The sequence below is a fragment of the Drosophila melanogaster genome, chromosome 3R, assembly GCF_000001215.4.
Source record: "Drosophila melanogaster chromosome 3R".
Classification (NCBI taxonomy): domain Eukaryota; kingdom Metazoa; phylum Arthropoda; class Insecta; order Diptera; family Drosophilidae; genus Drosophila; species Drosophila melanogaster.
Window position 1 is genome coordinate 14302404 of NT_033777.3, and position 13576 is coordinate 14315979.

At 44.0% G+C, this 13576-nt stretch overlaps 5 protein-coding genes across 9 annotated transcripts; 4 read left to right on the forward strand and 1 right to left on the reverse strand.

The window, feature by feature from the left end:
- The first annotated feature begins 24 nt into the window (after window positions 1-24).
- On the forward strand, window positions 25-2055 carry IFT54 (Intraflagellar transport 54). Its single transcript, NM_142096.3, has 4 exons — window positions 25-187; window positions 252-369; window positions 429-991; window positions 1057-2055. Exons 1-4 carry the CDS (start codon window positions 53-55, stop codon window positions 2005-2007), a joined length of 1767 nt encoding a protein of 588 aa, NP_650353.1. The 5' UTR covers window positions 25-52; the 3' UTR covers window positions 2008-2055.
- su(Hw) (suppressor of Hairy wing) lies at window positions 2052-6186 on the reverse strand. Of its 3 annotated transcripts, NM_001260169.2 has the most exons (8): window positions 5873-6186; window positions 5632-5805; window positions 4695-5567; window positions 4201-4628; window positions 4011-4143; window positions 3750-3940; window positions 3557-3681; window positions 2052-3495 (listed from the first exon to the last, which is right to left on the reverse strand). In NM_001260169.2, exons 3-8 carry the CDS (start codon window positions 5550-5552, stop codon window positions 2405-2407), a joined length of 2826 nt encoding a protein of 941 aa, NP_001247098.1. In that variant the 5' UTR covers window positions 5553-5567; window positions 5632-5805; window positions 5873-6186; the 3' UTR covers window positions 2052-2404. The 3 variants fall into 3 exon arrangements, with proteins under 3 accessions (NP_001247098.1, NP_524349.1, NP_731897.1); NM_079625.3 differs by lacking the exon at window positions 5632-5805 and having other exon boundaries at window positions 6121-6186; NM_169574.2 differs by lacking the exon at window positions 5632-5805.
- A 499-nt stretch (window positions 6187-6685) lies between these two features.
- On the forward strand, window positions 6686-7775 carry Polr2I (RNA polymerase II subunit I). Of its 3 annotated transcripts, none has more exons than NM_001300397.1 (2): window positions 6686-6719; window positions 6775-7775. In NM_001300397.1, exon 2 carries the CDS (start codon window positions 6784-6786, stop codon window positions 7171-7173), a length of 390 nt encoding a protein of 129 aa, NP_001287326.1. In that variant the 5' UTR covers window positions 6686-6719; window positions 6775-6783; the 3' UTR covers window positions 7174-7775. The 3 variants fall into 3 exon arrangements, with proteins under 3 accessions (NP_001287326.1, NP_731898.1, NP_001247099.1); NM_169575.3 differs by having other exon boundaries at window positions 6775-7441; NM_001260170.2 differs by having other exon boundaries at window positions 6782-7441.
- A 183-nt stretch (window positions 7776-7958) lies between these two features.
- CG31321 (uncharacterized protein) lies at window positions 7959-12009 on the forward strand. The gene is made up of 8 exons (NM_169576.3): window positions 7959-8536; window positions 9863-9976; window positions 10035-10283; window positions 10350-10698; window positions 10762-11023; window positions 11087-11204; window positions 11416-11572; window positions 11639-12009. Exons 1-8 carry the CDS (start codon window positions 8113-8115, stop codon window positions 11769-11771), a joined length of 1806 nt encoding a protein of 601 aa, NP_731899.1. The 5' UTR covers window positions 7959-8112; the 3' UTR covers window positions 11772-12009.
- Window positions 12010-12450: 441 nt separating this feature from the next.
- On the forward strand, window positions 12451-13313 carry Crz (Corazonin). Its single transcript, NM_079626.3, has 2 exons — window positions 12451-12747; window positions 12957-13313. Exons 1-2 carry the CDS (start codon window positions 12533-12535, stop codon window positions 13204-13206), a joined length of 465 nt encoding a protein of 154 aa, NP_524350.1. The 5' UTR covers window positions 12451-12532; the 3' UTR covers window positions 13207-13313.
- Window positions 13314-13576: the final 263 nt, after the last annotated feature.

Below are 13576 nucleotides of genomic sequence, written 5' to 3' on the forward strand. Positions count from 1 at the left end.
AGAAAACCGAAAGGATAGTTAGCCACATTTCAATTGAGAACGTGTGACGAAGATGTCGGAAAAAGATCTGGATGCGATTATTTTGGAGACCCAAAAGGTTTTGGGCAAGTACATCAAAAAGCCACCGCTCACGGAGAAGCTGCTGAAGAAGCCGCCATTCCGATTTCTAATGGATGTCTTTAGTAACGTAAGTGGTTGGAAATCCCTCACCCCTATAAAAAGATTGAAAGTTGAGCCTCATTTGTGGACAGTTTATCAAGCAAAGTGGCACATTTGATGGATTATACACGCCGGAAGAGCAGATGTTCGAGAACATAACCAGTCGGGAGGATAAGATTCGATTTCTGCAGAAGATGATCGATGCAACCAGTGAGTTTGGCTTACAATGCTGGTGCTCTGAATTAGCTACAAGGTGTTTGCTTTCGCAGAACTAACAACCAAACTGGATCTCAAAGTACGCACTTCAAAAATAGTTGCTGGCCAGGAACCGGAGCTCACCAATGAGCTCCTCCAGGCGATGGCCAGTGTTGCGGAAAAGAACTTGGAGTGGGACAGCATTGTGGATCAGGTGGTGATTTCCCACAGCAAAACACCACTGACGCTTACCAAGCCACCGAAGGAAACTAAAAATTCAAGCAAAAATCCCTCACCCGCCGGCAAGGATGAGGATGCAAAGCGACGCAAGGAGAAACGTATATCGCCTCAAGAGCAGAAGCTGCGCAAGGTCAAAGAACAGGTGTCCCGTTCTACTCCCCCCACCGAGAAGGATAAAGCATCCCAGAAGAAGTCCAAGGCACCCAAGGATGAGACGAAGTTAAGTCGACAAAACTCGAAGCAAAAGAGTCCGTCACCAGTTAAGCAGAAGTCCAAAGCCAAACTGCAGCCTTCAACAGAGAGCGATAATCTTAGCCAGTCTATGTCGCCAGTGGAAGAAGGATCAACCAAGCCTGCTGCAAGCGAAAGTGCTCCAAGCAAACCAGAGCCGGAAATGGTAAGAAAAATAAGTTAATTTGCTTTAAAATTAGAAATCCATAAGTTATGCGTATACCCAAACAGGTTCCTCCATTAAAAGAGAAGGAGGCAGTGGTGAGACCTGTCCAGGAAACTCCAACTGCTCCACCAGCTGAGCCTGAGAGTCGCAAATCCTCTAGCAGAAGTCGCCGTTCTAGTGGCAGCCACAGGCAACCGGAACCTAATCCCATTCCCAATGAGAGCCAATCCCAGCCAGCGGTGCAGTCGTCAGAAACCAGCTCTCCACCGGAGACCAACAGCGGCGAAGCGAAGCGGGAGGTTCCCCTCACCAGAGAGAACTCTAAGGAAGTGAATCAACGGCCCAGAACCTCACTTAGACCTCCATCCGCTCGACCCGCCTCCGCACGTCCCGGAGCTCCACGACGTCGCAATGTGGAGATCGTGCTCCAGCCAAACGATCAGATCAAAATGTCGGGCATAAATGTAAAGCTTGAAACCTTTGGCGACTTGGACGACGACGGAGAGAACCTGGTGATCATAGAAGATTCCGCCGCCCATGATATTGTCGAAGGTGGCGGTGACGAACCGGCATTGGAAGGACAGCTCGATGCCCAGGGACGATTGGTGCAGCAGATCTTGGAAACGCAAAAGGAACTGGTCAATCAAGGCGCCGAAGTGGAACCGCCTCCAGCACAGGCAGGCCGACAAACTTCTGCGCGCCAGGTGAACGACGTACGCGACGTAGTCCAAAAGCTCACCAAGTCGATAGGTCCGCTGGGTAAACTACTGGACTGCATACCCGAGGATTTTGATGCAATGCAGCTGGAGCTTACGATGTGGCGCGACACCTACACGCAGGCATCCACGGAACTAAAAAGGGAGCAGACTCTCACGGCATCTGCCACGGAGCCCCTGCAGCATCAGTTGCAGCAAATCCAAGCCAGCATTGCGGAGTACCGGGAGCTAATCGACGAGAGTCGCCACAAGATCTTGCAAAACAACGCACGTATTCTGAAGTTGATGATGGAACAGTAAGCATTGAGGATTAATAAGCATTGTTAAAAATTCAAGAGAGTTTTATCGAAAATATTGAATTTGTATATTTTATAATTAATAAGAGTACTATAAAAATAGCCATGCATATATTGCTTGGTAACATCATTCAATTCAAAAATATATAAAATCTATATAATAATATCAAAATATCTTTGATATGTAATATGTTGGTTTGTTTGTTTTTGGGTAATTTGTCAATGCGCAAGATGTCTGAATATTCAAGCAACAGACGGTAAGTTTCTCTTTTAAGGTCACTTGGTGTTTGTACCAAAACCAACGATCTTAAAAATACAAATGTTGTAAAAATCATCAACGATCAATTCCTAGAATATGGTTTTTGTGCGGTAATTGTACGCATGCATCAAGGGCTGGAAAATCAAGCTTTCTCTTGTTCGCCTACAGGTTTTTTCTTATTTTCCCGGACCACCTCCTCTGAGTTATCCTTATCCACAGCTTTCCCCACGATCTCCTTCTTTTCAGATTTCGCCGAAACTTCCTTCTTTTCCGGTTTCTCTCTGATTTCATTTGTTTTAGTTTCGCCTGTGACCGACACCGCTTCTTCATCACCTGAATGTGACTCATTGTCTTTGTCCAATCCACCTTCGTCCTGATCCTCATCTCCCAGTACATATTCGATCACATCGTCGATGGGGAAATTATTGAGCAGCGACTTGATGGAATCGTTGTGAATGACCACGGTAAAGAGCAGTTTGCAGTACTCTCGCATGCGGCTACCGTAGTCAAGCTCAGCGTAGTTTTCGCCACCTTTGGTTAGGTCGTGGCCACAGTTCTCGATCACTTTGCAGAGCACCGTCTCCTCGGGGGCATTGGGCCAGCCGTATTTCTTTAGGATCGGTGGATCCACTAGCATATCAATAAGTTTACCCACATTCTCTTTGAGCTTTATGTCCTCCTCAGTTAGAATTTCGCCACTGAAGTCATCCTCGCTACATGATTCTTCCAAATTATCTGCGATGGCAGCGGCCAGACTGGCGGCCAGGGATTTACGCTGCTCTTTCTTTACCACCGGCGAGACCTGCGCCTCCTCCTTCTTCGCCTCGGGCTTAACGCCAGCCTCATCCGTCAGCTGCTCTCCCTCGATGGCCCCGTCCAGGGGCAGAATTGTGTATGTTTCGTTTTCTAGTGTAATGGTCTGGGCCGCGCCATCGCCTTCGTCCACGAGGAATTCACGCACCACAACGCCATTCCCGTCCGTTTGGCTAGAAATTAACGAGCCCGCCGATGTGTTTAACGCCACTGGTACAACCTCCTCCGATTCGATGTCCTTCTTTGCCCGCTTTGATGGATGCGGCTCAACGCCAAAAATGTCATCCGGATCGCATTCGTGAACGGTGCGTATGTGCCGTCGCAGGGTATCGCTGCTGTCAAAGTTCTTATCGCAAATGGCGCAATCCGTGCGTTCCATAATTTTGACGGCCGATCGCATTGATGACCGTTGTTGTTTCGCTACAAAGGGTAGGAGCGGGATTAAAGCCTTGATTATTGCCAATTGTCGATTCCAACTTACGGCTGTGTTTTCCCTCGTCCATATGCTCCTTGAGCAATGCTGGAGTGCGGAAATTACGCTTGCACTCGGCGCAGGAAAAGACGGGGCGTTTTGTGCGAGAATGGGTCTTCACATGGCGCTCAAGTCTGCGAAACAAAATTGCAATAAGTAAGTAGGGCTAACAGAAAAGATAAAAGGTTTTTTAATATCTTACTGTTTCTCTGTTTTGAATTTTTCGTCGCATTGCTCACAGGGAAAGGGGCGAATATGGGTTTTGGAATGGGTGCGCAGCTGGGTGGCCTGGATAAAACTCTTGCCACATTCATCACACTTGTGCGGACGCTCTCCAGTGTGCCGTTTCATGTGACGATTGAGCACTTCCTTTACGGCAAATGCTTGGTTGCACTAAAAGGTAATAGAATACCGCATTGTTACAATAGGTTAAATGAAAAGTTACGGAAGTTTTAAGACTAACCACAGTGCAACTGTATGGTTTCTCGCCAGTGTGATAGCGTCGATGCTTTTTAAGGGCCACCAATGCAGAAAACTTCTTGTCGCAAAGATCGCAGTCAAATGGTTTCTCCCCCGTATGAGTGCGTATGTGAATGCTGCGAAAATATACCGAACATTACTTTATGTCTTTTAAAATCAATTAGAAAACCTACTTCAGCGTGGACAGGCTGTAGAAACAATTCTTGCACGTGTGGCACATGTACTCCGGCTTTTTAACCACCTGTGTACCCAAATGCTGCTTCAAATGCGATCGCAGGTTGTCCAGCCGATAGAAGACACGATCGCACACCTTGCAGCTCATGGTATCGGTCTCGTTCGATGAGCACGATGAGTACTTCTGGTGGCGCTTCAAGTGGTACGAGCGGGTGAAGTCCTTGCCGCAGATCTTGCATGCATACGGCTTGCCACGTGACTTGTGCTGTTCCTCGTGGAGCGCCAACAAGGCCTCGCTGCGCAAGTTGGCATTGCAAATGGAGCAAGGAAAATCGCTGAACTCGGAGTGAGTGATGAAAATGTGGCGTTCGTAACTGGTCTGTGTCTTAAACGACTTGGGGCAGTCGGGACAGTTAATGTGACCCAGCTGAAAGGAAAATGTGGTATGCGAAAGTTATGCTTACTTCTCTTGGTATCAATCTTTATGACTTACATGGAAGGTGTCGTAACTTTCGCTGCAGCAGAAGCATATGTCCTTCTTCTCCATCACCACGGCATCCTTCTCGATCTTCTCCAGGTTCTTAAGCATGTCGGCTTTGCGCAAATGATACCCACTGTCATAGCGACAGAACTCTAGATGCTTTTTCAGACTCTGAACGCGACGGAAGGTCTTGTAGCATTTGCCACACACATGCTCCACGATCTCCTTGATCTTTGTCTGGCTAGAGTTGCCCTTGCCTGAGGAGTCTTCACCGTCCTCATCACCATCCTCCCCTAGATCCTCATCGTCCTCGGTGACAACGATCTCCTGGCCGTTGTTATTTTCTATTCTGCCCGGAACTACTTCCTCATCATCCGCTAGAATGAAATCAATGGTGTCATCTTCTTCGGTGACCACGGTAACCGTGGTGTCCGCCTTGGTATTTTCTGATTTCACAGCCTGAAGTACATAGTGCTCCATTTTCTTTCTTTTACTGGGAGACGTCTTGATCTTGGTAGTTTCCACGGCTGTCACGGTAGCACTGGGTGTCTTTTTCTCGTTCAGAATCTTCACAGTGGAAGCAGCCGGAGCTGTGCTCTTTGTGGCGCCCCGTTTCTCAGTTTTCGGAGTGCCCAGTATTTCTTCATTGAGTATTTTGATGCGCGATCCAGCGACACTGCCACGCTTCTCCTGCTTGTTGGAGGGAGTTCTTGATGTGGTAGTAGTAGTGCTTGCCTCCGAATCCTCACCAGCTCCCACGTCATTCAAGAGCTTCATCCTGGTGGCGGGACGTTTGTCCTTAGGCGGCGAAATGTTTTCCACACCCAGCAGCTTGCCCTTCTTTTCCTTGCCCTCCTTGGAGGCACTCATGTTGGTGATACCAGCCTGCAATTAAGATCGATTGGATGATAATTCAGGATCAGGATAACCAGTGACCGCTTTAGTCTACTTTTAGGCACGTGATTTACTGAACATCACATTTTGCCAGCGTCACCAACACACGCCCAAAAGCTGCTAAGAAAAAATGGCGTCGCGCTGTTCGATCTTTACGATCGATCGGCCTTGGTGTGAGCGAGACAACACTACCTGCGCCTGACGCACAGAAAACGCAACAAGTTTTCTTCTGAAATAAAATTGTATTTCAAAGGGGTAGCAAATAATTCTAATACACTCGCAAATCCGTAGCATACTTTTCAAATATTTAATGTGATTTTGTGCCGGCGAAGGACGTGGAGGATCGGTTTTAACCACTTATTTTGCTGATTAGAAGTGCACTTTTCTGCTCCGCAGCGAAAGAAAGTGACTGCCATCGCCGATAAAGAGCGTGAAATTATCAAGTCACTGGCTAAGGTATTTGCTTCACAAACATGTCCTCATATCACGGGATGCGTTCCTTAAAGGGTTTTGACCGCATTTCCGATAATAAATCACAATTTACCTAATTTTATGCTTTAAATTCCAACACGACAAGCGTTTGTGTATGAAAATTCAGTGTGACCGTTGCATGTAGGTTGGAAAATACCATTAATTACAACAACCCGTGAAAAAATAATCTGAACATGCCGCCATGAAAAGTACAAAGAAATTTCCTCTGTTTTGAATCTTCTGGGTTGTAAATTTGTAATAATTCCAACATAAATTTAAAATAAATAGCCGGTGTCTGGCTTAATATTATATTAACTTTTTATTGGTTAACTTTGTAAGCATAGATTAATGATCCGAACAATAAAGCTTATATGGAACATTTCACTATTTATATATAATTTCAGTCGAAGGCCACCGCAGCCGTTGCTCGGTAAGATAATTATCAGGTTTAACATTTTATACAAAAAGTAATTGAATAAAATACAAATAAATGCATTCTTTAATATGCATTTTGATAAAATAAAAAACAAAATATATAAGCATATAATTAAAATAGCAGTGCTCACAAGGGTTAAAGGCTAGTATGTTAATGAGGTATACCTATCCCATGATCTCGGTATATTTAAGCCGCCTTGCCACGGTCACACTTTCGCCAATTGCAACGATAAAAAGGTAAATAAAAGCCGCATTAACTCACAAATTGCAATTAACTAGCAATAATTGTAAGCCAATAGCCATGACGACTGCCTTTGATGCCGCACACACTGAGGGGCCGGGATTCGTGGGCATTCGGTTCTGCCAGGAGTGCAACAACATGCTGTACCCCAAGGAGGACAAGGAGAACAAGATCCTGCTGTACGCCTGCCGGAATTGCGATTACAAACAGGAGGCGGACTCCAACTGCATCTACGTGAACAAGATTATGCACGAGATCGACGAGCTGACCCACATTGTGCCCGACGTGATTTCCGATCCCACGCTGCCGCGCACCGAAGACCACGCTTGTCCCAAGTGCTCCCATCGGGAGGCGGTCTTCTTCCAGGCGCAAACTCGTCGCGCCGAAGAGGAGATGCGACTGTACTACGTGTGCACCAACCAGAACTGCACCCACCGTTGGACGGAGTAGAAACTGACGACCCATCTGCCTCTAATTGTAGCCCTAAGTAATCGAAGGCACTTTGCAATCGTACAATTGGAATTCCCCCATGGCTATGCCGCAAAAACATCCCACGTGCAGCTCCATTCTCGGTTGTCGCCTAATGTAATAACATTCGCACTGAAAAAAAATGCATGTGATCCGCATGACTTTGAATCACTTGCAAGAACTTCGATTTGGTTTGTATAAATGTTTAAATAGCTCAGTCTTAAAAATAAATATATAAGTTCATTGCGAGAAAACTGCTGTATCATCTTACTATATGTTTTGGCAAAACTACTTAATTTCAATGATCAAATGTTCAAGTGCAGTTGAGAAAACAACGAAAGTGTTCCGGGTTTATGATAAAATTTAGCAGGTTAAGCTGCATATTTAGGCAACATAAACTGCAAAACCAGATTTCATAGTTATAAACTTAATCAAGTCAGCCCGCTTGTATTCAAATGTCTTCATTATTTATTTATAAATGAATGTGTACTATGACTGACAATCTATGAATGTAAAACTGAGCGAGCAACGAATCTCCCCGAGGCATGTGCGAATTCCACAGTTCACGGCCCGGTGACAATTCTTCATATTTATCATTGTTCTGCTCTAATCGAAGCTGACAACAAACAAAATAAATAAAAAAAATAAGAACCGAAAGCGACGAAGAAATGATTGAACAAGTTTCTTGTGCGTATCAAACGACTGCCCATTTGAGTATTTGAGTAGTAGACCTGGCTTGGCTTGGCCCGATCCCCGGAATCGTCGCTTAGTTTAGTCTGAGCTTAGAACCTGGCGCGACGTGTTGATCAAATCGCTTAAAATGTGCTGCTAGAGCAACCTGCCGAGCCAGAGACGTATCGAATCGAATAGAATCGTATAAAAAATAAGAGTTTTGAGGAATTCAGCAAGTGCTATAAAAAAATGGCAAAGCCAAGGTCATCGGCAGATGCGGCTGGAAATGGCAGTGGAGCAGTGGATGCAGAGCCCAAGCTCAACTATTTCCAGAAACTGTGGCGCTATCGCCACTATCTGGTCATCGAGCCCTTCTTCTTTTTCTACTTCATGGCCTCCGTGTTCAATGCGGTGGCCATGCAGAATTTCCCACTGGACAAGGCGTGTCGCGTGAATCTCGGCTACAACAAGATCGTCTGCGACACAATGCTGGACAAATCGGAGCTGGGCATCGAGTGCGATGACTTTGATTTCGAGAACACCACACAGGGCGCGACGCCGGATCTCGCTGACCTTGTCATCGGAGCCACTGGCTTCAACTACACGGTGTGCAAGGCGGAACTGGAGGCACAGATCCTGGCGGCAGATGTCTCCGGGAAACGAGCTCCCATGGGTAAGCCAGGCGACAAACATACACATATATCATACACATAACACGAGTCGTTCATTAAGTATACGCCGTTTTGATTTCGGTTATGGGTTTGGCATTAGCATTGCTTATATTTCAGGTTTGTGCTTAAATTAAATTCGAATTCTTTTCACATCTCGACTCCTCTGCATTTTAAATTTCCCCTGCCCCTCGAATGGGTTAGGTACACTCGAAAAATAATAGTATTATCAAGTGATAATGGGACTAGAAAGACATTGAGATACTTTACTCAAGCATAAGATTGTAAATATCTTAGAGAACTTTCTTTAAATTGAAATGGAATAGCTATATATACACATTTTCTTTGAGTGCACATTTTTTTCTGAAGGAATCCGTGTCTTTTGATGGATGTCGTCGGAAATTAGCGGTTATCCGAACATCTAATTACCTTCTTTAATCGATTCGCTCATAAGTTTCTCCTTCGCCTTCTGTCTTCTGATGGTGCTAACAAAAATTCCCCCATTCTATCGCTATTGCCGGGTGATTAATTTGGAGCCGCTTCCAAAGACCTCAGCCTAGTGGATACCTAGTAATCGTAATCGCAATCGCTCCAAACCTGTTCCTTACATCGTTGTGCGCTGAGTGACTTTCGTGGGCTCATAGAGCCATTGTCAATGGCACTTTGTTTGAGCCATAGATAATAGCTTATATTCCCAATTTTTAGAATAAACGCCATCCGAATATGTCATTTGCATAGAGCTGCGCGGAATTCCGGTTCTGTGCGCCAGAGGAGATCTTCTTCTTGTTTAATAACTCAAACAAACGGCGGGTTCATTAAGATGCATTGCATCAGAGATCGATAATTGAGGCTTTAAATGATTAAATCGTCATGTCATAGTCTCAATGGTGAAAAAGTTTAGTATACATACATACGTATCAAAGGCATTCGTTGTTTTAGAATGCTTTAATTCCACGGAGATAACTAGTTTCAATAAAATTCAAGTCAGAAATTTAAATCATCTTCAATACTCGATGCCATTTTGGAATTTGGCAAAAAAACAATAGGGTTTTAAAGCGGATTTATAATAGTCTTGAGCAATAAACTCACTAAAATCTCATAGTAAAAATAAGTAAGTACTTCTAATTAAAATTTGCTGTTAGCAAACTTTTTATCTTGGCAATGAAAACCTATCATATTAACAGTAGAATATAGTGAGTTAAATTGATAAGCGACAATGTTACTAAACAGCTTATTTTCAAGAACGAGTTATTTTGGTACCAGTTCTTAATGTCAAGCAAAATTAGCATTACTAAGCAAAATAATGTTAAATCATTTTATTTTTATTCCAGCTGCCATTTTCCCGCTGATTGTCTTACTTTTTGCTGGAGGATGGGCAGATCGATACAACAAACGAAAGCCTTGCATGATAATGCCAATTATTGGAGAGGCATTATCTTTCACCTGTAAGTAGCTTAATTATCAAAAAAAAAATAATATAATTTTAAAACACTTAAATCTTAGGTCAGATTATCTCATCGATTTTTTTTGAATCGCTGCCAATGGAGTTTGGCGCCTACTGTGAGGCTATAGTTCCAGCTCTCTTCGGAGGATTAACCTTCTGTTTGATGGCAATCTATAGCTACATCACCATAGCCACGCCGGAGGAGGATCGCGTGTTCCGTTTCGGCATCTTTGCCATGTTCGTCACTGGAGTTCCGTTTATAGGACAACCGATTAGTGGAGTTCTCTTCACAACTTTGGGCTACACATGTAAGTTAAATTATTATGCTAAAAAAAAATGGAATTATATTAATGAGATGCATTCCTTTGTGCCAGGGTCCTTTGCCTCCGCCATTGTCTTTCAGCTGATTGCGATATTTTACATAATTTTCTTCATAAAAGAGGTGAAGACCACGCCCACCACCAGCACCACTGCGAATGAGCCACCACCACTGCCCACCAGTCTGCCGCCCAAGCAGCAGGGAGCCGACAATATGGCCTACGAGACCACCAATTTGGATGAGCTGCAGGGTAACAAGAACGTCAACTTCCAGCTAACTCCGCAAATGGAGCCCAAAGTGGAGGTGGTGCCGCCAAAACGATCACTCTTGAAGGAACTTTTCGATCCCACCCTGGTGCTGGACTGCATCCGTTTTCCGCTGGTCAAGCGACCCAATAACGGCAGGTGATCCAGCCACAAGAAGTCCATACCGCATGGATTACCACTCAAGATGTCCTATGTTTTCAGAATGTTGCTAATCCTGCTGCTGTGTGCCTACTTCCTGACCGTCGGGCCCACTTCCGGTGAGAACGACTATTGGTATCGATTCACGCTGAAGAAGCTCGCCTGGAACGGCAACGACTTTAGTATCTACCTCACCCTGTCCAGTGGCGCTGCACTGGTGGGCACCTTCATTGGCACTGCCATCTTGAGCAAGCTACTCAAGGTCTCCGACTCCATGATTGGCATGCTCTCCGCCCTGTCCATTGTCTGTTCCCGCGTCCTTTTCGTAAGTTTTTAGATTCTAGTTGGAATTCAGTGGTATATATGCATAGTTTTTGAATTCCTGCAGGCCTTCTCCAGCAGCACTGCCTCATTTTACGTTGCTGGTGTGGTGGACATGTTCGTCAGTCTGCGAGTGATTGCCATCAAGACCATCGGTTCGAGCATTGTGGCTGGCGACGAGCTGAGTAAGTTTACTAAGGTCAACGCTATAGTCTCGACTATAAGATACCGGTTAGTCAGACGAGAGAGATTGATATTCAGATAGCAGAATTTGAATGCTTTGGAATGCAGTTGAAATGTGGTTGCGTCTAATTAGTAAATACACTTTCGGGCTAAGCTACTTTTAGAGTGGATTTTATTTTTTTAAATAAATAATAATAACTAAATAATTTTCAGGCAAAATGTACTCCATCTTTGGCATCAGTGAGCCAATTGCCCAATTCATTTTCCCGCCAATCTTCAGTGAGATTTACAAGAGCACGGTGGATTCATTCCCAGGTGCCATTTGGCTCTTTGGCGAAATCTTCTACATTCCCAATGTCTTGGTCTTCGTGTAAGTTATTTAAGGTTTTCATAAGTTAACTCTAAATTTATAAATGATTTTTTTTTTTAATTCTAGTGTGTGCTACTTCCTGCTGCGGCGTCGAAAGGCCAACGAGGAGAAGAGCGTCGTGGAAATGGAGCAGAATGGTGGAGCAAATGGTGGCAATCGGGCAAGCGTGGTGCCCGATAGCGAAATAACTAGTCTGTAACGTACTTAATGCCAGTCCGTGTTATATATATATTTTTATATATTTATAATATAAATTGTATATTTTTTGTATATTTATAGGGAATTTTTATAGCATTTTATATTACCAACGAGTTGATCTTTAACTTTCATTTGCTGAAAGTGTGAGTTTAAAGTTAGTAAGCATATTAAAAACAGTTGTAACTAGTCCACATATAACTTAATTAAAGTCGTTGCTATTTTTGGCCGAGTCCATTTGCAAATCCATTTACCTGAGGTCATCCAAGTCTAATTTGGACATTTTACTCCCCTTTTGGAGTGGGAAGAAAATTACTTTTTCGGCTCAAGCATTTTATTTTAAGCCTTTTGCCTTTTGCCTTTTGCCACCCACTTTCGGATTTTGCCCGGGAAAAGTGGTAGTTTTCCAATCAGCAAATGCATTCAGTTTGAGCAGCCAGCTGTCGTTGGTACAAGGGGCGGTGGCGGCAGCTGGGGGCGTGGCCACATGTGGGCGCTAACTGCCAAGTTGAAACAATTGGGTGCTAATAATCCCCGGTTAATCTGGGTAAGTGTGTGTTTCTGGAGGGCATTGAAGCAAGGATTCTGGAGGAAAACGCAGACACATCACGCATCCTTTGGCATCAATCCTTAATGGCTATCTAACAACGATATAAAAGCCCGTCGAGGAGCATCAATAGTTCAGACGCAGTTGTGATTCGAACGCGAAAGGAACCAACCGAGATTACCGAGTGTCCTGCAAACAGGACTAACTTCTGCCGAAACATGTTGCGCCTCCTGCTGCTGCCCCTCTTCCTCTTCACGCTCTCCATGTGCATGGGCCAGACCTTCCAGTACTCCCGCGGATGGACCAACGGCAAGAGGTCCTTTAACGCCGCATCTCCCCTCCTGGCCAACGGCCATCTCCATCGGGCCAGCGAGCTGGGACTCACGGATCTCTACGATTTGCAGGATTGGAGCAGCGATCGTAGGCTCGAGCGGTAAGTTTCATCGAAAGAATAACAGAAATATACAACTTTATTTTTAAAATACATAAAGAATATGATAACCCAAAAACATTCCATTAGATACCTATTAAAATCATATAACTAAGGAATTATATATTATAATTGCCCTACTTATACACTTCATTCCTACTTATTTTCTTGTTTTTTATGTATTAAAGTAATATTTTAAAATTTTCCTCCAGCTGTCTATCGCAGCTCCAACGTTCACTGATTGCCAGAAACTGTGTCCCCGGTTCGGACTTCAATGCCAACCGAGTAGATCCGGATCCCGAAAACAGCGCCCATCCCAGACTGAGCAACTCTAATGGCGAGAATGTTTTGTACTCAAGTGCCAATATCCCCAACAGACATCGCCAGTCCAACGAACTCCTAGAAGAGCTGAGTGCCGCTGGAGGAGCATCCGCCGAACCCAATGTGTTTGGAAAACATTAGCCACTATCCGTTCAATGTGAAATCTATTGTAAACTAGCAAAAAATGCTACAAAAATGTAAAAAAAATTGTTGTAAACGGTTAATAAAACACAGGATTTTTATGAATTACTTAACTGTCTTTTTTTAATATCCAAGAAGAGTATTTTAAATATTTAAATAGTGTAAATAATAGAGTTGTTTCAGATACCATTTACATGAGGTCATTAGAAAATGTATGTAATAAATCCAAAACCTTCGTCTTTTTCTAATGGTACCATTAGACCACTTAGATATAAATAATTCATATTTAGTCAAATTGATTTAACATATCTTTTTCAACTTAATACTTTAGTACTGCCCAACACAGCTTTAAAACATGCTGAAAATATGA

Bases quoted from the DNA above. Each gene is read 5' to 3' on its own strand.
- IFT54 (NM_142096.3), top strand. From the start codon at position 53: ATGTCGGAAAAAGATCTGGATGCGATTATTTTGGAGACCCAAAAGGTT. The intron at 188-251 runs GTAAGTGGTTGG...ATTTGTGGACAG, and splicing joins TAATGGATGTCTTTAGTAAC to TTTATCAAGCAAAGTGGCAC. The intron at 370-428 runs GTGAGTTTGGCT...TTGCTTTCGCAG, and splicing joins GAAGATGATCGATGCAACCA to AACTAACAACCAAACTGGAT.
- Polr2I (NM_001300397.1), top strand. From the start codon at position 6,784: ATGACGACTGCCTTTGATGCCGCACACACTGAGGGGCCGGGATTCGTG.
- CG31321 (NM_169576.3), top strand. From the start codon at position 8,113: ATGGCAAAGCCAAGGTCATCGGCAGATGCGGCTGGAAATGGCAGTGGA. The intron at 8,537-9,862 runs GTAAGCCAGGCG...TTTTTATTCCAG, and splicing joins CGGGAAACGAGCTCCCATGG to CTGCCATTTTCCCGCTGATT. The intron at 10,284-10,349 runs GTAAGTTAAATT...CCTTTGTGCCAG, and splicing joins CACAACTTTGGGCTACACAT to GGTCCTTTGCCTCCGCCATT.
- Crz (NM_079626.3), top strand. From the start codon at position 12,533: ATGTTGCGCCTCCTGCTGCTGCCCCTCTTCCTCTTCACGCTCTCCATG. The intron at 12,748-12,956 runs GTAAGTTTCATC...ATTTTCCTCCAG, and splicing joins AGCGATCGTAGGCTCGAGCG to CTGTCTATCGCAGCTCCAAC.